This window comes from Rhodnius prolixus, unplaced genomic scaffold (genome assembly GCF_049639745.1).
Source record: "Rhodnius prolixus isolate KJV_2025 unplaced genomic scaffold, Rpr scaffold_1, whole genome shotgun sequence".
Lineage (NCBI taxonomy): Eukaryota > Metazoa > Arthropoda > Insecta > Hemiptera > Reduviidae > Rhodnius > Rhodnius prolixus.
The window spans coordinates 37787402-37815229 of NW_027411581.1; the positions used below are offsets into that span (position 1 = coordinate 37787402).

The window sequence follows — 27828 nt, forward strand, 5'->3', positions numbered from 1 at the left end:
CATGACTTTCTCTTAGTAGTTGACTTTAATGTGGTACGTTCGCTTTAAAGATACCATATTTGAAAAAAAAAAAGAAAATACTAAAAAATACAAAGTAAAGTAAAGTAATTGCGTATTTTTTCAGGCGAGCTTTACTTCCAACTACCAATTAGTTGTCGTGGACGGAGGCGACTAGCAAACGTACTTTACTGTAAATTTCTGTTATTAATCATTAAATAAAATCCAACAGCTAGACCAGGGGAATCGAACCCACTAAACCAACAATACATGTAAGCATTGCGGGTTTAGACTATATCCGCCTAACATACTTTTACGGTTTTCTTTTATAAACTAAATAAAATCCAAGGCCTAAGACCGGGAATCGAACCCAGTACAGCAATGCATATTAGCTTTTCAGGTCTCGCCTCTTAACCTCTCGGCTACCGTGGCGCCTAAAAAATGCAATATATTTAGCGTAATGGAAATCCAGATCGCCAAATTTAGTTAAATTTATAAATTCAGGTTACATACTTGTGCACTTCAGTAAAAAGCTCTACCTCCTCCTCTCCTAGAAGTATACATTTTTGCATTCTTCCAGGATTATGTAACCCTTTCATTTGGCTAATTTTGGACTAATGCTTACTGTAACGTCCGTTAATGGCAGTTACATCAAATAACAAATTTGAACTTCCCTCAATTTTATTTTTTAAAGTTATTCTGACCATGCACTCTTCAGATAGACAGTAAACAAACCTGCATACCTCATGAATCCAGACCAATTTATCCAGACCAATTTATCCAGACCAATTTATCCAGACCCCTTTTTGGGATTCCGGGGGGGACCTCAATGACGAATGGCTTTTCTGTGAAAACTTGCAGTCGAAAATTGAATACCATCGCAATGTTTTTTTCTTACATTGTATATTTAGAAGAAGAATAAAGTATTAGCTTGCGATTTACTCTTAAACACCATTTCCGTTTTCCGGATGATTTACTGAGGACAGAACGGATGCTAATCTCAACTTCTCAGTTTGGACTTTAATGTAAACGCGCCAGCATTTTAATTATACATCTGTTTTTCAGGTAAAATTGGCTGCCATTGAAATGATATTACTGCTCTCCTTTAGGTTGGAAATAGGGGCGATGATAGCATCATAGCAACGCGGCGATGATAGCGAACAGTAAAACAAACACAAGTTAACATATGGGACCGCCCATAGTGTGGAGCAAAGCGAAGATAGAGCAACGCTACAAAGAGAGAGTAGAGCAACGCGTTATGACATGTTTTATTTCTTCGCTCTCATCGCGCTCAATTTTCCAGATTAAAATGGATATTGCTGCATTTATTGGTGAAGTTTTTTTTAAATAAACCTCTGTGAATCCAAAAGGATCTTCTACATCACAACCGATTTGTTTTGGATAAGAAATGGGACTGGATTAATAGGGTTAACATTGAAATTCGTCATTTTCTTGATAAACATGCTTTCAACACTGGTTAGTATGTAATTTAATATTGAAATAGAGATTCGAAAATACGCATGAAGCTTGCCAGGATGCTGCCGAAGTTGTTGGTACAAGTGACGGAATTCACCATGTTCATGTAGTAGTCCTGATTATATCATGAACACTGCAGCTCCTACTACTAAGCTGCTGTAAACACCAAATTTTCAAGGAAGAATTTTCGTATAGAAATAATTCCTCCATCATGTCTCGTCGAAAGGAGAACGCGACTAAACTCGTCACTATGTGCATGCGACTCTTTGCTCGCTTCTAGTCGCTCTCTTTGATCTGAAGCAGCTATCATCGCCTTTTGCTCGCCGCTCCACTATGTTTCCAGCCTTAGAAGGTTTCTTCATATTGATATTCGGTTTTTCACAGACTGTCTCCTAGTAACTTATCAGCGCTGCAATGACTATTACACCGAACGTTTGTTCGGCAATTAGCTATGACAGTAAATAATTTGGTAGGAAGACAAAAGATCCATTAAAACTCACAACATTGGAAGTAAGGTAAACAAACGGCTAATCAATTCTACTCAAGCTCGGTCTAATCTAAACAGACAAGTTTAGACTGTGCACCAGTCAAACAATTTGCTTTTAATATTCTCAAAGATTGAAAATATTGCCTCACCTTAGCACTCTGTTTTATCTCGTTTAGATCACGGCCGAAGAACTCAGTATTTTTACTTTATCTGATGGTCTTACTAGGCAAGGAATTGCGATCTTATCAAATTTCGATTTCCAGTTTTTACAAAAAAAAAAAATGTGTTTTTAAGTTCCCTGAGTTCGCAAAAGAGGTTTTAGAAAGTGGTGTATGGGGGTGTGAAATCAAAATAACTCGAGAAAAAAAGAAAAAAAAAGCTAAAAATTTAGATTTCGATTTTTTTACACAGAGGACCCGATTGTGACGAAATGGCCAATATTTGTAACCTGAAGTATACTTGTGTGTTTTTTTTTATTTTTCTGATATTTTTTCGAAAGTGCTTCGAATAATGTTATCTTAATTTTGTATATGTGTTTCATAAATTTAGAACTGTTTCTTGAAAATTTTTCTTTGATATTTATTATAGTCAGTTTATTATAGTTTGATATTTCTTTGATATCTTATAGTCAGCACAACACAAAATAAATAAATCACAGCAAGTTTAATTTTATAATAATAATAAAAGTAACAATTTATTGATTCTTTTTATGTAAACGTATTAAATGCTCAGATAGCATAAAAGTAATGTTTAAAAAAATGTTAGGACACACAGTAAAATGCCTCCATTCACATACAGTTCGTTTACACAATTTAGTATTTTCTTGCGGGTTACGTTCAGTATGGCTGTGGAATTTGGTTTTAAGTATATACCGGCATAATACCAGCATTCTTTTTGGATTTTTCCATTCTATGCGGTATAACGACTACTATGTTAGGATTCCCAGTCCATGGCATTCCCTCCTGTCCAACTTAACCAAACAACCTCTGTTTTATCGGACAGTGTTTTACATTTCCAACATAAAGAGCGATGGTAATGTTAGCATTCTCATGCTCTGTACCACTGCAAGTAAACCCTCTTGGGCATTGTCCGAATTTCTTTAACTCATATGATAAATGTGCTTGAAACGAACCAAAGCCGATTGTACGTAAAACATTCATATCAAGTAGCTTTTTGATGAATAAAAACATTAATTGGTGCTTGCTTTTTGATTACTTTCTCAAAATGGCCGCTCTAGAAAAGTTGGCTGACCACGAGGTTACCTAGCTTGCTACTGCTTGATGAATTTTTAATCCAATTCACGTTTCGAAAAATTCGTACTGCGAGGATAGTTTTAATTTCAGAGTAATGTTGGTCCTCTTTTTTACAGGTCATACCTGTCAAACATAGATTGCATAACTTTTCCTTCTTGATTTCATAATAATTAATAATAATAATAATAATAATAATAATAATAAATTTATTGCTTTCAAGTTTTCTCCATAGCAAGGGGATGAGCATACAAAGCTGATAACATATAAACATTACAAAATATTAATTTGACACTAGTGCTGGGTTCTTTAAAATCCTGTAAAATAGTGAAATTTACATAAAAAATACGTATGGGTATAAAAAACCTTATTTATACAATATAATGGAAATCTTCAGCATCTTAACATATAGATAAATGACAATAATTATAATGATATTTTTTAAGAAATGAATGTTATGCCAGAGAATAATTCAAACACAAAAGTACAAAAGAGAGTACAATAGAACATGTTTAAGCCCTACAATAAGTACAGTAAAGTAAAGTAATCGCCTATTTTTTTCAGGTGGGCTTAACGTTAAACTACCACTTAAGCCCTACAATAATATTGATCTTACTCTTAATCCCTCGATAGTAAATTTACAAATATTGTTTGCTTTGATATCATCTAAGCACAATAATTTTTCAAATTGGACTAAGTTAGATACCTGCTCCTCTTGAAAATGAAATAGTAAGAATTTATTTCTAAGGCAATCTAAAATTTTACATTCTGTAAAGAAATGACAAAGATCGTCCTTAGAACTAACCTCATTACACAATTTAACTTCTTAATCTATTGCCCTCTTTACTCTCCTATTAGAAATCACTACCTAGAACGATATGTAACGGGTAGTGTAAATGAAGGCCAAGGATTGGTTAGCTTGTTGACCGTTGCCTCTGAGAAACAGTTGGATCATCTCTACTACTACGTTACTGGCGCTCTAAAACTTAGAGCATTTGTGATAAATGAGTGAAACATGATGGGTTTGATGGGTAGTTGTAGATGCCTAGGATAACATTAAATATTATATAATAAAAATAAATTTAAGATAATCATTATATATACATATTATACGGATATTATTATATTGGCATATTAAGTATAATTTTCTCCATTTTCATTTTTAAAAGTTCATTTTAGTTTTGTTTACAGTTTGTTTCATAGCAGTATCAATTTTTTGTTTTTGTTTTGTATAAATATGTTCTGTTCTTTTATTTCTGTTATTACAGAACCCCTGTAATGTTTTTGTATAAAAAAACTAAATACAGTATTTTTCTATCTATCTATCTATCATTACACAATTTACATTGGCTTTCAGAAAAAAATGTGTTTCAGTCCATTAATAAATAATCGTATAGATTTTTTAGAAGCTAGTTTAATCTGAGAAATAATTCTGATTCGAGGAATTGAATTCAGGTACGTTTCTTGGCCACCCAATAAACTAATATTTCTGAAGAACAAATTGAAAGTTGATTTACCAAGTGGCAGTCAGAGAGACCCGCATTGGACATATGTTTCCTACCCTTCAATATGTATTTTGAATTCACCACTTCTAGGCTGCGCGTTTGAAATATAGTAAACTTTTTTTTTATGAAATTCGATTAACCGCATTTCAGGTATCGGGTACGAGTAGGAAACCCACAGAAATTGATTCGGCACACGAAATGCATGATTTGAAGCATAAGTCTCATAAATAAATGAGCGCTGGTAATAAGTAATAGTTATTGGTATACAGGAAGTTGAGTTGTCACTCACGAGTCCATACGATCGTATAGTATAGTGGGAAACTGGACGAGAAAGTGAAAACTCTTCCATCTAGTTTGAAATAATTGGATCTTTGATTTTTTCAATCTTGTCAATAATTTGGAAGAAAAACTTTAATCTTAGTCGAAAAGGCTACTCTAAAGGCTAACTTACTGCCTGAGAGAGTGCGTGCTTGCGTTACATGTGCGTAAATGTGTGTTGTGCGTGCAACAGATAGTATAGAAATAGTAAATAGTATAGAAGTATACCACAGCTGAGTGAAAATGTTTTAAATACAAAAGTCATTTTTTTATTAGTGGTATTTTCGTTGTAAAATTAATCTCTAGTTGAGAGATCAAGTTTTAAGGCCATCCAGAGGAAGTGTAAAGTTTAGATGGCGGAAGTAATAGGCTGGCAGTGGGAGACTGTTGAAGTGAAATATTTAAAGGACAATCTTTGCCAGAAAGTTTGTTTAAAGCAAAGTTAGTGAATGTTTTGAAAGGCGTGCTCAGTGGTCGCTGGTTAAGGAGTTGATGACTTGGTGGTGTTACTAACTAGTGAGTGGCTGGTTAGCAGCATGTCGGGCGCCCAGGACTCTCCTCCAACTCGTCTCATAGTTTTCCTATTTATACTGTCACAATTTCTCAATTCAAAACTCATTAAATCAAAACTCTTTCTTCAATTAAAGATTATTACTTTAATTGGGCTTTTAATATTAGAGAGGAGAATTTGTTTTTTATTTCTTTGAGTTATTAGGAAATGTTTTCCCTTTATCAAAATTAAATGCTATTAATTTTAATTGCTTATTAAATTGATTTAGAAAATTAGTTAGTAAAACCAATGATTGACGAGATTACTGGAGAGGTTTGTAAGTAACGCATTTCCCGAAACGGCAGAAAACTTGGTCTCATTAACTGCTCGAACTGTACACTTAATTGGACACCAAATTCATAAGTACTCGCTGAAGTGTTTGTACGTATGTGCAATTATTATGGTTTAGTGCAGCGATATCCCAACCTTTTTTTGGCTCGCGTACCACTTGGTAGTACATCATGCTACACTGTACCACTTCGTAAAAATGATTGTATTTCGTGAAATTTGCTATTCCGAGTGTGTTATTTTATTATTATCTTTATTTGTATAAAGATACAACGTATCTGTTACAGTTCGAGTTCAAGTTCACTTTATAAACTTTGTAAAGTGTAAGATCTTAGTTTTAAAACTTTTTTTAAATAATTAAAAATTGCGTACATATTTTTCTCTTCAAAATTATTAGTTAATTTACAAAGTTCTTCTTTAGGATTATTACATTTGTGCCCAAATCTTCTAAATTAATTTCTTTTACGCATTCAACTACCTGTAAGTACCAATGAAATTTAAAGTTGCTTGGATAGAGCTACCTCATTACAAACAGTCTCTTTAAGCAGATTTTTACATAGTTATCATATAGGTTCTGTCACATGATAATTCTATCAAATTTTCTTTATCATTTATTGATAATGATGTAGCTTTTCCTAAATTTCCTTAATAGCACCATATATCTCATCAGTACCATATATCTCATTCGCCTTTCAAATCGTCTTCATGTTCAAACAAAATCTTACAGAAAGTTGCAAGATATGTTTTCAGAAATGAAGTACTTTTGAAGCCATCCGGTCTAGTAACCGCAACTAATTTACTACACAACTAGGTCTACCGGGAAGGGATTAGCTATACGGTTAGCGTACTGAACTCCCACGCTGAGGTCCCGGGTTTGAATCCAGCTGCTGACCCTTAGATTTTTCTCTTCCTAGGAGCTTCTTACAGCTCACTGTCCGGTGATGGACAGTGTTGTCTGTAACGAGAGAACACTGTCCGGAGGCTTTTTCATTATTTTGTAATTCGAATATTTCAATTTGTAACTGACTGAAGAAGGTAAAGCATAAATAAATAAACTATTCATTTCATCAATGTATTTGCATCTTTCTGAATGTTTTGATGTAGTATCATATAACAGTATATAATGAAACCACAGAGTCATCTGGCATCCAAGATATAAATTCCAACATGGTACTATAGTATTAAAAGTTTTACCAACAAATGTCCACTTATAAACGGAAATAGAATACTTTATTCTTACAAAAGTAAAGAAAAGCTAATCCCCTCTCTGCCAGCCACAGTCTGCGAATGTCGCTAAGTCACGAGAACAATTGTCGTCATATTAGAATAAGTCCTTAGACCTTCACAGACGATAAGAAATCTTTCGATATGGCTAATACACTTCAATATTGCAGCGCTTAACATTGCATTGCCAATGCTCGAACTTAGTCAGTAATTGCCAATGTGCCGTCATATAACTCCATAATTTATTTTTATCTTTTTTTTATATTTAGTTCAATTTCAATAATAAAATTATCATTAAAGGATGATAAAGAATAGGAATTAAGAACGAAAAAATAAAAAAAGATAGCAAATCTATGACCCGAAAAATTTCCAGCGGCTCAAGATACTAAGATCTTACTCTTACCTTGATTCTCCAGTCACAAAAAATAAATTTTCACTCCTCCTCGGCCAGACCAGGTGAGGAAGGGGGTAGGTGTACACCAAAACCACTTCAATTTTCACAAAAGATAGTTATATTGAATTTTTAAGATAGCTATTATAAGATAATCTGTACTAGTAACACTAATAAAAGAGACCTATAGAATGTGAGAGCTGGTAGCGGAGTGCCTCCTCGCTCTCCGCCGGTAGCGTCATAATACTCTGGTGGACTTTACCCTTTCGGGCAGCGGCCCTGGTTACAAAGATAGCAAATCTAAGAGCATTTCGGGATAGCTATGGTGGGGAAACAGAGACCATTCCTATTTTTTTTTTTGGAGTCAAATTGACTTCGGATTGGCAATGCAGTGTTAAGGTAATTTAAGTAAGAATATTGTTGAAACATTTTCGTAAGCTTATTATTTTTATTATTAATTTTAATAATTGCTTTGTTAATACTTGGAAATAAATTTCTGCAGTTCTGTTTAGCCGAGAACCAGGCTATAAAATAAAACCGTCCCGCAGGAGTGTCTGTTTATTCACATGCAAATATATTCATTTTTCAGCTGTCCCAGTATTATCTCGGCTTCTCACAAAAGTGTAATTTTGTTTTAGGTTTTACACACAAATCACTATATTCTTCTTTTATTTCTGTTTGCCCTTTCTGCCCTGGCTTTTTATTTTTTTTATTTTTAACTCCCGCATCGCCGACCAGCTCTGAACTCAGTACTATTTTGTTAAACTAATTAAAAACATAAATATGAAGAACAATTATCGCGGTTTTATGCGTCTTTTCTTTTTCTTCTTTTTTCCCATTTGTTTTTGCTTTAATCTAAATTTACTTTTTCAAATTTTGAATATTAAACTTGTAATCATAACAAAAAAGGAGCGTGACAAGTAAAGTTACTTTATATGAATGCTTACATGGGCTTGAAAAAGGGCAACGAAAAGCACTCCTGTACAGTACCCTTCTGTACAGGACTTACATTGTTATCTGTAACGAGAGCAGTGCTCTGGCAAGACCCCGGATGCTAATGGCAGGTTTTCATGATGTTGACACTTATCTTAATTTTAGTAATGAAAAACCTTAACACATTACCTAATATCGAGGCTCCCTAAACCACTGGTTTTTTGAATAAACACAGTATTCAGTAAAGAGTTGAATGCAATTAATATGAGTGAATTGGTGCAACGATGAGCTGAAGTTTGCCTGTGAGTTAATCATTGCACGACTCAACTATTTCTGCGTGCACAATGTATATTCTAAAACAGTGTACACATGGTTTTCTCAAACTGGAAGCCCGAAGAGGCGCCAAAAGCCTTGAAGAAGTGTCTAGCGTAACTAACTTTAATGAACTGCATTCTTAGATAATGTCTTTGTTGTGCACTTAAGTCTGGAAAATAAGTGATAAGAAAAAAACTAGTGCACACAATGTAATTGACTTAACTATAAAAATCATGGATGGCTCCATTCCAATGGTAATCTATAGAATGATTTAACTCTAAACTATATAATCTACAAATAACAAGCTTCTTTTACTCATTAATACAAATTTGCATTACGTTCTTTAACTTCATTTGCTTCTATTTCTCTCATTTACTTTTCAGAAGCTCATTAACTAAATGAGAAAGAAAAATCTCTCAAGTTCTTCTCCTTGTCGCACTTACTTTTGATTTTTTTTTGTGTTTGTTGTGTTATTTTTGTTTAAAAGAAATTATATTAACTATTTATCCTTCCTAACCTGCATTGTTCGTCCTAGTAAAGTTATGGGCTTGTAAATTGTGCTATTTTGCTATTGTGCTATTGTGCTATTGTGCTATTTAATCAATCTTTTAAAAATATTTGCACACGCAAAAACATATATTTTATCTTATGATGCATCTCCTTCATGTTCTTGCTTCAATTCGTGCAAATTCTGTGCCCTGATAAAATCATCTTATCCATATTTATGGAACAAGCTTTTACATATGTCTTTATTCGCTGAAAATTGACTCAATCTACCGTGGTGAGAGGCCATATGCTGTAGATTTACTCTAAATAATCTATTCTTTATACTACAAACTTCAAATGCAGATGATATATCCACGGTATGTAGTAGAAAGGAAACGAATGTTTGACGACATATACAGGTATTTAGATGCACCATTTTGCTTCGAAGACATAATATTCTCCACCAACATCTATGTGTTTAAGTCTATAGCAGAGCTAGCAATGAAATATGAATGTACTTATTTAAAAGGTATAGCCGATTAGAATGAATGCAAGAAAATGATTAGAGAAAGATTACGTGATTTTAATTTCGGTTAAGCTATAAGGGTGGCAGGAATATAGAGTACTGATCCATCCATTAGCTGTAGTTTACGTAAATAGTTGTATATAGTAGAGGGATGAATGTGTGAAGCGAATGTATTTATAAGTAAGAATGGAGAGAGTGATATTCTAGTGATAAGAGCCTGGCAGTATGGCGAAAGCCAATGCCAAAAAAAAGCCCCCCCCCAAAAAAAATACTACAAACAATGCCTGTGCTTGAGAGCAGTTAAGCACTTGGTGTATAGACTTTTATGTAATATAAAGTACCCGGTTAACGGGAGCCTTTTTTTAATAAAGTAAAAAGAAATGCTCACAAAAATATTTTTAACAATGGAGAAAGTTTACTTAGTACGCTGCCACAAGGAATAACCTTGAACAATATACTGCGGAATTATTAATATCATATTCTGAAGAGTAAATCCTTCTTATTGAGGGTCTATTTTGTAGTTGTTCAGCGTTTTTGGAAAATTCCGCAAAGATTGTTTTCATATCGTACTTCATTTTGGGAAGGTAATTAATTTCTGAAGATGGTAAATATTACAAATATGGGTTTTGCTTAGAATTTTAGTGCAGTATCTATACTATATAAGCACATTAAGGAGTAGTTTTGTGCAAAACTAAGTAGGAGGAAATTAAATTAAAGAGAAAAGGCCGAAGGTGTTGCGATGAAAGAGACGCCTAAAGTGAGAGAGCAATTTTTGGCGAGGTGAACAAAATATCACCCAGTGAGATGGAAGAAATTTTTTGGGAGACTGGAATTTTTTTATTAATTGGACATCTCCCTCTGTAATATACAAATAAAAAAGGCGCATGCGCATATACAAACACAAGCACACAAATTCCACGCCAAAAATAAAAAAAAAATGTTGAAAACATGTTTCTGATAACTGACAGCAATAATCAATATTGAGGTAATTCTGCAATGCTAGCTCTGTTCTGTGATTACCAGATTCTAGCTTCTGCGATTAAATGGGTTTCAATAAAAATACGTTCTTTGTTGTGGAATCCATTTCATCTGAGCTAGTTTTCTATTCCATGAAATATAGTCCGATAATTTTCAAAGTTGAAAGAGTTACATTGAATAGAAGTATATATATAAAATATACAGAAATAATTTCGATGTATAGTGATCGGATATTCGAATGTATATTTTTTTAAAGTAAGGATCCAGATCATTGGTACTAGAAGCCTTCTCAGAGCACTGCCGGTCTCAGAACAGTGTTCTCTTGTTAACCCTCCAGCAGGCGTGCAATTGGAGTTAAACAAACAGGTTTTTGGTGGACTCAGATCATTATGTTGCCACCATTTTATGAATTTTACGCATAATAGTGCTTTTTTTAAAAATAAAATAAGTTATAAAAACCCATTCACACTATTTAGGCTTTAAAAACCAAAAACCAAAAATTCAAAATGGTAATTAAAATAGTTTTTACCTTCAATAAATCTGAAAAGAATTTAATATCTATTTAGAAAGCATCATCAAAAATTTCGTCATCAGGAACTCCTACCTCTTCCCGAATCGGTATAGTAATCTAAGCAGTGAACCTTTCCTCAATAACTTCATAGTTTGGTTAAAAGGGTATAATTTATAATCTGCTTATAATTTGTTATTATTAGGGATTATTTATGATTACGTTATTTATATTTATGTATAATTAGGGCATGGAATATCTACGATATGTGGACTCCCACGCGGAGATGCCTGATTATAATCCAGCTGCAAGCCGTTAGATTTTTCTATTCTTAAGAGCTTCTTACAGCAATGCTAAGAAAGTCAGTGTTGTTTTTAACGAGAAATCACTGTCAAGAGCTTACAAAACACTCCGGATGCCAACGATCTCAAATGTTGACGTGCCTTAAATAAAATAAATAATAAAATTATCTGGGACATTCGCTAACACCGACCCTGACTGTAATAAAACATTTAAGTCAAAAATTAATAAAAGCAAAATAATGTTTGAATGTATTCTGATATCAATTTTGTAGACAATCCAAACATAACGTTTGGATAACAAAAAACAAAAAATTTTAGTTTATGCTGCTCAGGTCTGGAGTTAGCAGAAATTCGATGTTGTGGAAAAATTGTTATACATTTTTTATTAACAATTTATGTAGAGTTCTAACATATACCATTCCAGTTTTTAATTAATTTTGAGACAAGGTTGAGCTCATATTTTTTTCCCACGCTTAAATTTCGTTTTGTCTACCTCTAAAAATTGTGTCTAAGTGAGCGCTATTGGTTGAAGAAAAAAAGAAAATTAATTATTATTACATGACATTCAGGTGGATTTATATACTGAAAACTGTAACAAACATTACTGTATTGGAATGTCGCGATTCTTTTGCAGTGTTTTTTATGTTGGTAAACCTTTAAAATATAGAATGCAATAAATGTTGTTAATAAATATTTTAAGATTTCATGGAAATTTGACTGATAAGTTGCGTTTAGAGGAAGACGTGAGTGCATCTAAACAAGAACCAAACTTTTATTATTTATATATATTCTTATGTAATGGTAATCGTACTTAAAATCTGAGAAGGCAAGATTGGTTTGGAACACTTGAACTTCAATCTATGTCTTGAAAGTTGAAGTAAGAAGATGAAAGAAATATGGTGGTAAAGAGAGACGAGGAAGAAGAAGGCAATAGGAAATAGTGCTGAACTTGTTTGAGTCACGTTGCTCATGTTCAACTATCAGTTGATAATGATACACCTTCTACAAAAATACCAGAATATTACTGGCCGTGCTGATCTGTAATTCAGATACTTACAGCTTCATATTTCAATTCTTTTATTGCTATTTGACACGTGGCACTAACAAATGTTAACAATATACTCTCCTGTTGTATTACAATAATGTCAATCTAAGAATTGTGTTTATTGTTATACTTTACAGATAACAGCAATGTTTTAATGATAATCGGAATAAACAGTATCGGCCACTCAGTTATTTAATTAAATAAACACTACCTTCTGATAGTTAAAATACAAAATATTAAACAGTATCTTCCTAGACCACGAATTAGCATTTAAAGATCTGTTGATCTCTACCTAACCTCATCCGTCAGTTCATAATAACACTTCCTCGAAACCAGTTGACATCTTTGCTAGTTTTTCACAAGTGAATAACATGTAGTATTTTTTACGCTATCGCTAAATTTAGCGAATAACTCAATATTTCTAACAACAGAAAAAAAAAACCTTCCATCACTGGTTTGTGGACTTATTCTTTGTGTGCTTAGCAAATTGCCATTTTTACATTATCCAACGTACAAAATATTTAATATTATAAATTTAATGACGTTCCGCGGTAGCCGAGAGGTTAGAGGCGAGAACCATAAAGCTAAGATGAATTCTGGTACTTGTTCAATTCCCATTTTTGGCCTTGGATTTTATTTAATGGTTAGCAAGAAGACTTTTTATTAAATTTACTAGGCGCCTGCGCCCTTTTCACCTAATTTGGTAGATATACTAGAGCGTGCCTAAAAAAATAGGCATTACTTTTTATTTATTATTACTTTATCAATTTACAAAGAATTTAATAGATACTTAATATTATTATTTTAATATTTCTTGTCCAAACTCAGATATCCTGGAATAAAATAGCAATGTACGGGTTACCAGCCAAGCATATTTTTATTGGTCACCTAGAAATTTGCAGATAGTGCGATTTGTACGTGCATTCAAGATTTCGCTTTTTGCTGTTGGATATTTAGTGAATATTTCGATCCATTCCCAGGGCTGCAATACTGGTAGGTAGTTCCTCTGAAGCTACGGTAGTTGCCGAAGGCCCGGACGGTGCCTACCTACCACCAGCTTCTTTATTTCCAACCCTAGCTCCACATACCTTTGTTTTTCCTCTTCTGAAACTTGAACAAGGTTGTTAGTTCAGCAATTTCCACCATCATTACCGTCCTCCCGTCCTCATTATGCTTATGCAGCACAACTTCAGTTCGATTGGGATGATCTGTCGCACGAAAGTAGTAGTAGTACAATCTGTATCCGTCACTCTCAAGCACAGATAGGTTCATATTAGTATTAAAATACAGTTCAATTATTATTATTTACTATTCACAACCACCGGAAAATATTTGTAAAGGGAATCTGTGGATATGATATTGGCTGGATCAGCTGGAGGAGAGAAGCTGCTTAATGGATCTCGCAAGATCACCGCTTAAATTTCGATCCAATCCCAGGGCTGAAATACTGGTGGATAGGTGATTGATAATGAGGCCAACATGGGAGATAATCTGGGATTGAGGAGGGATTTGAAAAGGAAAGAAGTGACTTGAAGATTTTTCTATACTTAGTTGCGCTGATCCAGTTGCGAAGGGAATTTTAAGATCAATATTAGAAGAGTAATATTAGTAAGAGAGAGAAAAGTAAATAATTTTTGTCTGAATGAGAGAGTTTGATTGAACCCCATTGTTCAAGTCCATTAGTCCATATCGATAAGAGTATGCTGTTGATGTAACATATATTAGTCGTTTTTGTTGCAGTGCTAATTACGATCGTCTGTACAATGTTTAGAAGTGGTCCTAGTATACTCGAACTTAAAGTACACCAACCTGTGCCTGCGAGTTGTCATGGCTGGCTGATCCACAACTGATGTGAAAGGGCATATTTTATGATTAGATAAGTCGAAGGGAGGTTTGTTTAACTGCCACAATAGTTCTGGGTGCCAGACTCTACCGAAACCTGAACCAAGTGAAGAACTGTCCATAGCAATAATTTTTCCGTCCATAGAAGAGGCTATGTGACGTTGGTGAACAAAGCTCTGTTGTTGACAAAACCAAAATATTGCTATGAAATTAAAGTCTCTGATTCCATGATAAGGATAGATTGGTTAACTCACTACCAACATATATAATATATATATTAATTAAAATTATTTAGCAATTACCTTCTAAATATTAAGAGAAAGTTAAGTCACCGCTGTTCTGTAACCTAAGAAAAACCTTCCTCATTCTGGTCCGAAGTCATAATGATATAACGAATTTCACGCGATAGTGATGAATATCCTTCCTAAAATGTTTCCTAAATTATATCAGTTGTAGAAAACTTATAGATAATTTACTCAAAACTATAATACTAACAACTAATCAACAGCGAGATTGCTACGCCAGTTATGGAAAGAATTGCAAGCGCTATAAACTTCAACATAAAAAAATAATTATGTTTTTATATCCTCCTTCAAGAAAGCCTACTTCCCTCTCTTGTTCATTAAGAAACTATTTAGAATACTTTTTTCACGTCGTAACATTCTTAGCACAAATCCTTAAATTAAATACATCAATCTGTTCACTGTTTTACTGATCTCATCTTCGCATTGTTCTGTCATACTTCACTATCGTCCTCTTTCACATCTATTTCGCAGCCTCTTTAATCCGTACGAAGTTTAAAAACGGGGCGTAAATGACTGAAGCATCAGAGGGAAAAACAGCCGTCCAAAACAATTAGAAATAGCATCAACAGTGCTGAGGAGTCCATAAAAAAAATTCTTATTTACTGAATTATAAAAATCCTCTTAAAAATTTTATATTTAATCATCTCATCGTGAATGAATGATTTACATTATTTTTGAACGAAATGAATCGCCCAAGTGGCTCAACAACTTCTTTGAGGCAACTAATTCCTTCGAATAAAATAAATATCAAGGATAAAGAAAAAATGAAATTGTGTGTTGCTGTCAAATGTAGAAGAACAGTTGGAGGTAAGTGCTTAAAGGAGTGAAATTCCATTGGGAGGATATGGGATAGTCCACTTTAGAAGGCCTTCTCCTTTGATCCTCTCATAAAAGTCATGACCGTCAAAAAGATTTGAGAATTCACTTGTAGCTAGCAAACAAGTCTATACATCAAATATACGTGAAATATTATGTTTTTTATATACCGACATGCCAGACCACTTCCGTTTAGATGTATGCATATTTCCATGTTTGTATTTTTTGACGGTTAAACCTTTGACGCTATTATATTAGATAATTTTTTGTCTTTGTTAATACCAACAAACTCTTTTCAATTCAATAAAATACGAGTATAAATGAAGGTTTTACTCCTAAATATAAACTCTGATGTCCTGTATTTCCACTGAGTCAATCCGATCAGTGTACTACGCAAGGTACAGACTCAATGCCCTTAGCTCCTTAATGCCTTAATTGTATTATTGAAAATTTTATTAGGCTAAAATATAATCTTCAGACCAACATTATTATCTTTTTTTTAAAAAAAAGTGTTTAATTTAAAGCAGTTTATTTATAACAACAATTCCCTACTAATTCCTGAGATAAGTAAATGAACAAGCACTAACTGTTGTAGAAAAACGTGATCTGATAGTTAGATCACATTCAATGCTTCTAGTAATATGTGAAACATTGTCTCTCCAAATAATAATGTAGAATGTGTAGAGAAGAGTCTCAATGAGAGCGAACTGTATGGTTTTGTCATTAATGAGCACTTCAAATCATTGGCGTCTACTCACAAATTTACTTTCCGGGAACCGGCAATATTATATGATACCGTAGTATATTTAGGAGGGTATGATCATGTTGGTGTTTGTATTGTACAACTGTACCACCGGATAGTACATTTATTAAGAGAAATTTATTTTTCGAAATTGAGGAATCAAATGTAAGTTCAATAAAATATCTTCAAAGATTGGTATTAATGTTAATGTTCTTTTACAGTTTATAAGAAAAAAATAATTCTAAATATTTTGTTAAACTGCCCTAAATAAAAAGAGTTTAACGAAAACAGTCATCATGAGTAACGATATGTTTTTAGTTTATTGTATGGATATTGTTTACGTTGGCTGATAAGCCGGGAGATTTTCTGTTTGTTGTACAGGATATTCCGAAATATTCTTTACGTTTCTGATATTTTATTAGAAATAACAGAATATCCTAAGGAAAAACCAATTGCAAGTCATTTATTGAAATAAGAACAATATGTTTATAATAAAAGTAATATTTTTCCAAACTTCGACAACACAATCAATGAATAATAATAGTTACAGATGTAACGCTTTCGAATATATTCAAATGCATTTTGAATAAGTTCAAAAAAAATCATCTCCGTCCTCTTCTCAACCTCCTAAATTCATCTCAGTACTGCATCTTTTCTAATTTCCAGATGTATAGTTCGTCATACTCGTATTCGATTGTTACTGCCTTCCGGTACATCTTATGTCTGAAATATAGTTACATTTTTTATCAAATCCTCTCTTCTTCTTTGAAGTCTTTAACTTTGTTTAAAGAGCTGAAATACTGGTTCGTGTATTTTCAAAATTTAGTCTCACTGGAAGTGCACGATTTGAAGTCTCTGAATGCGGGAGAAAGGGTTCTAGAAATGGCCTATTTGGGAATTTTAAAATAGACAGGTTTAAACTTCATTGCAAAATATGTACATTACTTTCAGCGATAATGAAGTATGAAAGCATTTAGTACTTTATATTCTTCATTACAGAATTTAGGGAACGTTTAGGACGCGACAATGTTATCATTTGCAGGGAAAAGAATCCAAAAATTCGTAAATAGAGGAGAAATTGAGAGTAGTTTTTAAGGAATGGAAAAAAGATCGTAGGTGGCTATTTCACGGCAGAGTGTGTTAGGGTGACTATCTAGAATGGAGAAGACTTTCAGCTGGTTTTGGGTAAAGAAGTGCACGAGGATATCTCATGAAGGGGGTTGATTCTAGTGCGTCAACGACAGTCAGTCAAATGTCCAAGAAAATTGTTCTGTGTAGCCGGGGGAGTTTATTGATTTGTTGATTGAGACTTTACAGTAACGTTGCTATGATGACCATTTAGTAGACGAGGAAATTGTTCTGAACAGTCATCGTCGAGTCCCGTGAGAGTAAAGGGAAAAGTAGTCTTGTATTCAGATTACCGGAGTTCACTTTGTCCTTAACGCAAGTAGAGGACAGTTTGTTGTCTAAAGTTAAGCCGAGTATACTTAGTATGGTTAGACCAGTGATGGCGAACCTTTGGAGCTCGGTGTGGCAAAATTTTGAAAAATCGAAACATAATTTTCGTGGCGTGTCACACATCACAAAAGTAGACTAAAAAAAAATAGAAATATTTATAATTTTTTTAAGTTAATTATTTATTTAATGCCATTTAAAATAATAAAAAAAAAAATTATGAAACTATAATTTACATATTTCACTGATATTATTATTAATCACCAACTCTGGCCGTTATGAGAGACAAATATTTGAATTATGAAATTTTTTATCTTTGAAGATGCGTGTCACAAAAAATGAGCTCGCGTGTCATAGGTTTACCATTACTGGGTTAGACCATGCGATCATTATACTGTGAGCCTTTTGTGGAAGGGTCTACATTTAGTAAAGATTATCGCGTTAGTCTTCTTATGATTTATTTTAATTTGCCATTTATTGCAGTATTGGTTTTGTCTGTAGCTAAAGTAAGTCTGATAATAATAGTGTTGATTCTTCCTGATTTATATTAAGACACTTTGTCAATGTAAGAGGCAAGATAAATATGAGGAGATTTACGGAGAAGATGATGAGGTGAGTGATGAACATGATGGGATCGTATTACCTTGGGGAACGCCTGCTGATTGGTTAGGATTATGGAAAGACAGAGTTTAGATGACTTTCTATTGGAGAGGAGTGATTATCTGAGTTTTATGAGGTATAGAGGAAAGTTATATTTGACTAGACGGAAGGAAAGTCCAGTATGCCAAGACGGTGTCTTTGACTTTTTCAATGTCGAACAGAATCATCAGTGGAAGTTTTGTGTGACTTTGTCGAAAATTCGTGTTAATAGAAGTTGAGTAGGGAGCCCTAGCCTAAAGCAAAACTGTTCGTTAGTTAGTACGATGTTTACGTCGATATGTTCTGAGTATGAGAGGCAGCTAGCAAGTGAAGGACGGCATTACTAAAAATGCGAATAATCGTAGGATTTTCAAGAGAGACATCGCCGCTACAGGCTGCTAACCCGACGATAAGAAGATCTTTCAACTACAAGCATCACTTTTATTTATTAATTTACCCTTTTGTTCATTCAAAATTTCTTTTAGGACAGGGTCCTATTCAAAGAGGAAACATTTATTAAAAAATTAGTTTGGAGCTTAAAAAATCATTTAGGTATATTATTCTTAATAATAGTTATAAAACCTTCACAAAAAAAATAAATATATATAAAAGCCAATTATCCAATGTAAAACAGAACTTTTCATGTAATAAAAAGAGCAATTAAAGTATTGAAGTAAACAAAAACACCGTTAAAACTATGTAAAATGTTTCTATTTTTATTAACAACATATAAATTTAGCTCTAAAACGTGATCTAGAAATCTGTATTAAAACATATTTTCTCTTTTTCTTTTTAGATAGCTAGCGAGACTCAGGCAGAAGTTCTGAATTCTCTAAATATTCATTCATATTGAGACGAACATGGCTCAAAAATTATTTCGTCTCTTCCATCAAGAAAATTCTCTGTGGCTATTGAGCGTGAATTAAAATACGGTCAGATGATGCCATAAGTAGGTGATGTCTTTACCTTCGCCTATGGAACGGAAAGATAAAGTCACCCTGGGTGGTTGTGTTGCTTGTTTGAGTGAATAGATATTGATGGCACCAGAGAATCTCAATCGAAAGTCTTAGCATAGCGATTGGATTGTTGTTCAATAAGAATATCTGTACCTGAAGTGAAAACAAGATGATGGCCGGAACATAAAAGAAATGAAGGGTTATTTAAGGTGTCTATATCTTGACCGCTCGTCTAAAAAGACTTCTCGCCCTTTTGGCTGAAATCAAAGTTCTTGTAAGTTTCATCTCTGGAAGTATCACTTTACTAAATGTATTATTCAGCTATGTGGGCCCAGAAGGGCTTATTTGAACGAATAATAATGATACTGCAACAAATGAAAGCGATGCCAAGTTTTTAAGTCCTTTTGACATACCGCCCTCAGGAACATTGTATAACTGTTTGCTTTTAGTAAAGAGACATCCTGCGAAAGAAGTGTACACAATAATTTGTGATACTCTGTACAAAAGTCTGCCATTTTACTGTCAGTTTAATGATAAAAATAAACAGAAATAAGTTCAAATTTAATTTGGAGAAGTGTGGCTATTTTTTAAACGAAAGAAAAAAGAATTAAAATAAAAAATAGAAAGGTGAAACGCAGCCAGGGATGAATAGTTGGCGAAGCGTAAAACTGATTTGTTAGAAGTTACGCAGCATGCGGGTGGTTTATAAAGACAGGGTGAACGGTGGCAACGTCGCTTGACGAGTAGGGACCTGCTTGGGCTGTTGTGGAGTAGATGTTCTATTGTCTGTGCTCTGTCGGCTGGCTGTCACTCACAATTACATCTAATCATCTCTGCTATACCCTGAGCGTACCACCCTTTACTTCATTAACTAGCATTAGCTAACAGTATTAGCTCCTGATCGCGCGCCTGCATCACTGATCATCTTCAACTAAAGTGACAACAAATTGTACACTCATCTCACATATTCCACATCAGTATCACGAGCACAAACTCGTCCAACAAACAGAATCTCTGTTAACCAAACAAGATAAGCCGAAATACCAGAATGTCCAATCGACCAAAATGCTTGTTTCTAAGTTTATCATTTTAATCAATATCTGTGAGAAATTCTCAATTTTTAGATTAACCGTTTTCTTTAAAATTGGATTTCAATATTTTAAATATTTATTATGCAAGTATAGTTTTCACCAGATTCAGTGCCAAGAGGGCAGCTCGTCGAAGGATTTAAAACACTTACCTTAAGAGGATCTTAAGGGATGTAATCTTTTCAATAATTATGAAGGTAAAATAAATTGGCGTAATAGGTTACCCGATGAAGGTTATTGAATTTAGAATATTGGATTAACTATTGCTTTTTTATTAAATAAATTAAAAATCCCTTTTAATTTAACTTTTTGTATTGATGTTTATTGGGCAGGTTAGTGGTTATGAGAGGAGAGTAGTGATTGGGAGAGAGAGTCTGTTCGATCCCGCGTGAGACGCTTTTTATTTGTTGGCAAAATATTAATTGTAGAATATAAGCTTCCGCTTTTCCCTTTCCATGACACCGGAAAGTAAAGCCCCGCCTGAAAAATAGGCAATTAATTTTTCATTTTAGGCAAAGTATTTTTGAGAAAAATGTTCAATTCTAAATTATTATTTTGAAGGGATTGCCAATACCCTATTTCCAGCAGGAAGACTATATTGGGCACAACCAAGAAGACAAACTTAAAAAAGATCCCGCTGAAAATGGTTAGCATCCAAATGGAAGTAACTCTACTTCAACATTTCACTTACAAACAGCAACACTTACTCAAAAACTGAATTTCACCTGAAAACGAAAATCATTTCAATAGAATTTCACTCGATTCTTTTCCTGCACTCGACATTCACAACATTCTGCTCGCAACAACATTCTGCTCGCAACAACATTCTGCTCGCAACAACATTCTGCTCGCAACAACATTCTGCTCGCAACAACATTCTGCTCGCAACAACATTCTGCTCGCAACAACACTCTGCTCGCAACAACACTCTGCTCGCAACAACATTCTGCTCGCAACAACATTCTGCTCGCAACAACATTCTGCTCGCAACAACATTCTGCTCGCAACAACACTCTGCTCGCAACAACATTCTGCTCGCAACAACATTCTGTTCGCAACAACATTCTGCTCGCAACAACATTCTGCTCGCAACAACATTCTGCTCGCAACAACATTCTGCTCGCAACAACATTCTGCTCGCAACAACATGCTTCAGTCAGCATGAGGCAAGCTTTCCATAAACAAAAATTATAAATAGAATAATATTCTAATATTGCTTTTAAGTTTAATAGAATAATATGCTTTTAAGTTGGAGCAAGAAAACCCTACCATCCTTTATTATAAAACATCCTATAAAGATGAGGAGTACAAGCAAATAGATCTATACAGAATAAAAAATACCATTCCAAATACTTTACAACAGGCCTACAAAAGTGTACTTAGCATTAAGGAGAAAAAAGATCTTATGAATCTGTTAGAGAATCATCATATTCCTAGTTGTTATTCAGCATTTTACTACTCTTTGTAATAGTAAATAATAAGTTTCAGTTTTTTTTTTAATATTCTACCAGCCTGATTTGTAACATGATAATATCTTGTTCTAAAAAAGTGTCACAAAGCCTTTTTTGTTTTTTGTTTTTACTAAAAAAGAAAAAATCGAATTTTCTGAGAAAATTACTGCTGAATTTTCTCAGAAAGCTCCGCCTGAAAAATAGTCGAATATTTTTTGCTTTTTTTTTTGGTACCTACATGGATACTCCAAATTTTAAAAACAAAATTTTCCCTTTATTCAAGGCACCTTCGTTTAGTATAAATTTATCTTCGAAGTAGACAGATAACGTTCTGCTCCTTGTTAGACTAACTTGAAAGAGAAAACTAGAATAGGCAAATCACGTCTCAGCGACAGGAAAACAAGGAAATATACCGGTTAATAAGAGAAAATAAAAAAATGGGCAGTACTGACCGCGCCGACGGTAAAAGGAAGTGGTTTAGAGATGAAAACAGGCCAATAAATTTCCTAGCTTGAAGTATATTTCAGCATAGCGCAAGTTTAGACAGCACAACTTCCTCCTGCAGGTGAAAATCAGAAATGAAAATCATGTGGGAAGTACTCAGTCTGAATTTATTACGATACCAATTCCTCCTTGGTTTTCTCCACTCGTGTGGTTGCCCGAATATACTATTTAATCAAACTTTTATCCTTTATTTGACAATTAACTGAAAATAAACTATTTTGACTCAAATAAATAACTTTTTTCTGCAACCATGTCGGGAAGTTCTCATTACTCAATTAAAATCAGCTGTGTAATGCCCAACTTCCCACACTAGTGGGGAATAATTCCCATTAGTGTCACTTTCCGCACTAGTGTGTGGAAAAACTTTATTGTGCTTCCTTGATGTAAGAAGTTTTGTTATTAACATAAATATTTTCTGTAAAACTTTAATAAGCTTATTTAACGTAACTAAATAATTAAAAAACGAATATTAAACAATAAAATAAAAATTGAAAGGAATATAGAAATAAAAATAATACTTTAATAAATAATTAGATATTTTTAATTATAACAGTTAAAAAGGTTATAGTGTTACCTTATAGAAATTTAAAATGGATTCTAGTGATTCCTGTTTAGAAAACACTCCTCCATCAATAAAAGAAACAGCAGAAAATGTAATAAGTAATGTAAATAATTGTAATATAACAATAAATGTTTATAATAAATAAATTACTTTTTGTAGACTGTAAAAATGAAATTTTTAATTTTTTTAGTTAATAAATGGTTGCAGAAAAAATATAATATTTAACTCTAGTGTAAAGTATTTTCCTCACACTCGGCAATTTGCACTTGCACTCGCCTCGCTTCGCTCGCTCGTGCGTGCAAACCCTGCCTCGCGTGAGGAAAAGTACTACTTTCCACACTTGTTAAATAAATAACTATTGTTAGTTTTTCTGTAATTATAATTTAATTATAATAATCTATCATTAGCAGTTAAATGTACTGTTTTAACAAAACAAAAAAAAAAAGTTTTGAATTAGGTGATGTTTAACGAATATTAAAGGCCTGAATATTCAAGAATTAAAAATGAAAGACCAGCGCTTTTTTCAGCCTTTTACACTTGCGCAGTTGTTCGCTCCTTTCTTGATTATTGCTTGATTGCTTTGAGAATCAGAAAGCTGACTAATCTTTCGGCTGCTTCTGGTAGTTATCGGTTATCGGAGAGATGAGGGGTGTTTTTATTCTTACTTAACTTTGAACTTATAAACTTGATCAAATGCTCTGATAATGTCCAATTAGGAAATATGTTTGTTATTTCCTGACAATGCTTTTCTTCAGCAGTACTTTATAATTTGCATTTATCTTGAGTTTCAAATTAATATTGTGGTTAGTTTTAACCAGGTAGAAAATGAAAATTAGTTCTTTTTGAATTATTATTTGTGCTTGATGTTCCCTGGCTAAAATTGACCCCCCCCCCGAAATGTAACAGTTACTTTGACCAAATCTTTGTCCTTCTTTACCCATTTCAAACTGCAAGATCTACTCGAAATCTCTCTTGATCAAACGTTTGGTACATATTTCTGCTAGCAAAATGAGAAGAGAATCATCTCACAGCATATTCTCATATTTTATGACCAGGATACAGAATTTTCTTTTGAATTAAATTGAAAACAATCGTCAGGTTGTAAATTTTAATGCCAGACCTAGAAGCATGAACCCAGAAAAGATGATGCCTGTCTTTCTCAAAATTCAGGATTTCTCCTTAAATACTGCAAAAGTCGATCATTTGAACACTTATTTTCATAACTATCATCTATTTTAGAAGACGTACTCGCATAGAAGCACATATAGGTGTACGGGAACATATCGGACCCTCTTTTAATTATTGAAGTAAGCTTTAATTCAGAAGAATTCGTCCCATTTTATTGTTATTTTAATTTTTTGTATTCAGGGAGACTTTTGTTTTAATATTAGCAACATCTCGGCAGACGGACTGATATCCATGCCTATATTGTTTGTAATGACATACAATAATATTATTTTATGTACATAGAATTATTAATAAACTTTATTATTATTACTGCAAAATTCAAACTTGCAAAACAAACTTACACATTTCCTGAATTAGTAATTAACGCCAGCAAGCAAAGAAACACGGCACGATCTAGCCAAATAAATTAGTGATTTTTTTCAATGTTTATATTTTTTTCAGGTAGTTTACAATGTGGACACTATGTGTAAATTGGAGTTTATGGTTAACCGAGCTAAGTTGAAAGAAAGAATTGATTACCACATTCCCTAGTGAACTGGAATTCAATAACAGATTGTTTTCGAGTAAGCTTGACCATAATTCTACCTATAACTTTTGCCAAAAAACTTAAAGAAGGTTAAAGGAGTTTGTAAGTTTTAAAACACGTAAAACTTGAGGTGTTATCGCTAGATAATGTGTTAGGAATCCTAAACTAGGTACTAGAAATCTTCAAAAACATATACACACGAACCTACGCAAAAAAAAATAGGTGAAAAATTATACTTCTTTGGTAAGGAGAAGAGTTACTTGTTGCGATCACGGCAGGCCATTTAATATCCAGTGGGTAACTGCTAAATTTATATTGGTGAAAAATTTGAGAGGAAAATTTGTCTCGACATCTAATTTAGTGAAAGGAATACGCCGCAAATTGCCTAATTTATTTTACTTATTTTTTGTCATTTCATTATTAAACTCTCCAAAGTCTCTGAACTATTGCTCTCAATCCCTTTTATGGTATTCTAAATATGTCTGAGAACTCTGTTATTTAATAGCATTAATTTTACTGTTACAGGTGAGTATTCAAGATCTTCTTTCTTAGTTTGTATTGGTGAGTAAATTTGTACCTGTTACCATTGAAGTATAAATTTAAGCCAATATCTATGTGCATTCATACAGTTAATTAGTAATGCAAGTCATGAAGAGCCTTGACCTTCTCCCTAATTGATTTCTATTCCTTCCAATCTTCCTACGTCATGCTTTTGTAATGAGGACGAGAATACAATGTAATAGGGTTGATTATACGTATAATAGATAGACAAGGGCGTAGGCAATAGTGCAATTAATGTTAGAGATATGTAAATAAAGACATAATTAGGCTAAACTAAGGTAATAGGACACATTAATTATAGACTATTTTGCCTTTTTACACCATCCGAGCTGATTAAAATGATTATTTATGAGAATGATTTCGTCGATGGTGTGGTAAGACTAAATATTGGTGAGGAGGTACTTTTGACGTGCGGTTATAGATTGAATTGCGCTGGTTAATAGAATGGTTGTAGAAGATTGATGTTGTTACCAAGGTATGGTATTTTTTATAACAGAAATGGTTTGCTTATTTAATTACTTCTTGAGTATTATACAGGGACTACTTTCAAGCAAATTGCGCCGGTGTTAATAATACTGGATTAGGGACAAGCCTCAGTTTACCACTATTTCAGATATAATTAAGAGATATTTCTGTTTTTCAGGGTTTAAGGCTAGCCGAACAGGCAAATTGTATTTTTTCTCCCTAAGATGTGAACAGGTGAAGTAACTAATATATAAATCTCCGGAGAACAACTTTTCTAATGGCTACCGTTGAACAACTATTCACCTGAATCTTATTTGTCATGATGCTGTATTGTTCTAATTTGAAGACTCTATTTGCTTGCCCTTTTATGTATTTATATTTATATTATTTTTTTGGCATCCTGCGCTCTGAGTTTTCGGCTGATGAAGAAAGAGCACTCCCATTGTAGATTGAAGGTAAAAGAGGATATTCTGCTTCTTGAATACTGCTTCTATTTCTCAGTTTCAGTTTTCTTATAGTGAAAATTGACGATGTTAACTTGTCATCTTGTTTCTTCCACTAGGTATAATCTCCCTTTCAGGGTTTTCAGAGCGAACCATTGGGCTCTTCTTCGGACGCCCATTCTTTACCTCATTAATTCTCTTTTCTCTTCACTTAATATTTCCAAATACTCAGAAAGAGGATTAGATTAATGTGGTAGTGCCTGCAGGTCCTTATTTTGAGTCCAGGCTATAAATGATCTCTCACAGCTCACAGTCTGGTGATATATATGGTTTCCAGTAACAAGGAAAGCACTATCGGTTGGCACAAAGATGCACTCTGAAGATGACACAGTGACCTCACATTAATTAAAAAATACAAATTAATATTGTTCTTTCCATCGTTTCACTTAATGCCTGCAGCCGTATCAATTATGTAACGATCTTAAATTGTTTTTATTTTTTCACATACTATTTAGAGTTGGGCAGTCGACAAACATTCGTCTTTTCCATTCATGAAACTGTTTCTCTTTTGATGGATAGGTTTCCAATTCACGTTCGAATTCCGAATTCGCGTTTTTGATAGGTTTTAGGATTATGGTAAACGATAAGTTACATCTGTTTTTGTCAATCAATTTTTCCTTGTTTCACTATTAATCTTTCTATTCTTTGAATCCTAACAAACGCCAACAAATTCAGAAAGTGTCCATTCCAATTTGGGATCATTTATGCCACTACACACATACATCCTTACAAATGGTTTTCATTTCATTTTTTTCATTAAAAAAGTTGTCCAGTTATTTAAAAATACTATTAGACCAAGAGAAGGGAAAACAATAAAATAATCGCCTCTATTTCAGGCGGGGCTTAACGTACACGATCAAATTGGGTGATTTGGACATTTAATTAACATTTCTCTTATTATTCATTTTTACTAATACCCGTGGGACTGGGAGAGACCTCTTCTTTTAGCGGTCCACGCTCATAATTACGACAATAGACCAACCCTAATGAGGGAAGACAATGAAGAGTTTAAATGTGTATTAAAAAGCCGTTTTGTTTCTGCGTCTTAATAGCCAAACTGATCCAGAGAGGGATGCTGCAGTTGGATAATCCTTTTTGAATACATTTTCAATAAAATCAATTCCGGCCGTTTTACTGACCCGATCAACAGGATTCATTCACAGAACCCTTTCCAGTATTTGTGATCAATAATTTAATTACTCAATTTATCAGCATCCAGCAATTAAAATCGGTGTTTAAATTACAATCAAAAAACAAAGATGTCAGCATGGTTTGCCGGATATTACACTTAATTGTGTTTGATCAATTAGCTGAATGAGCTCAATTTAGTAAAAAAGAAAAAAAAATCTGCCAAATCTTTAGTCAATTTATTAATTTCTCTTAAAAAAACTTTGTATCCAAAAATAATTTTAGATTATATTTTTATTTACATAAAATTTGCGGAGGATGAGCTTGATTGATTTGATTGTGATAAAAGCTCAACGATTTTGGCCGTTGATTCTAGTGTTCTTACGTTTTTCTTCAATTGTAAGAGAAGGTATTTTGATAGTGCAATTTTTTTATAATAGGAATTTTTACCGCAAATATCCGGGACCTTCTGGATTAAAAAAAAGGAAAGTTTTTAAAAGAAATTAGTCTGTATGTAG

The 27828-nt window shown here is 33.4% G+C and overlaps 2 protein-coding genes across 3 annotated transcripts in view; one reads left to right on the top strand and one right to left on the bottom strand.

Moving 5' to 3' along the window:
- Toll-6 (Toll-like receptor 6) overlaps positions 1-27828 on the top strand; it is a 493343-nt gene that overhangs the window by 123260 nt on the left and 342255 nt on the right. The gene's annotated exons all lie outside the window — the stretch shown is intronic.
- LOC141459688 (uncharacterized) overlaps positions 16752-27828 on the bottom strand; it is a 37481-nt gene continuing 26404 nt past the window's right edge. For both annotated transcript variants that reach the window (XM_074139079.1, XM_074139046.1), the window contains one exon: positions 16752-17007. In XM_074139079.1, the coding sequence (XP_073995180.1) occupies positions 16982-17007 (26 nt within the window). In that variant the 3' untranslated portion in view covers positions 16752-16981. The remainder of the gene's footprint in view (positions 17008-27828) is intronic.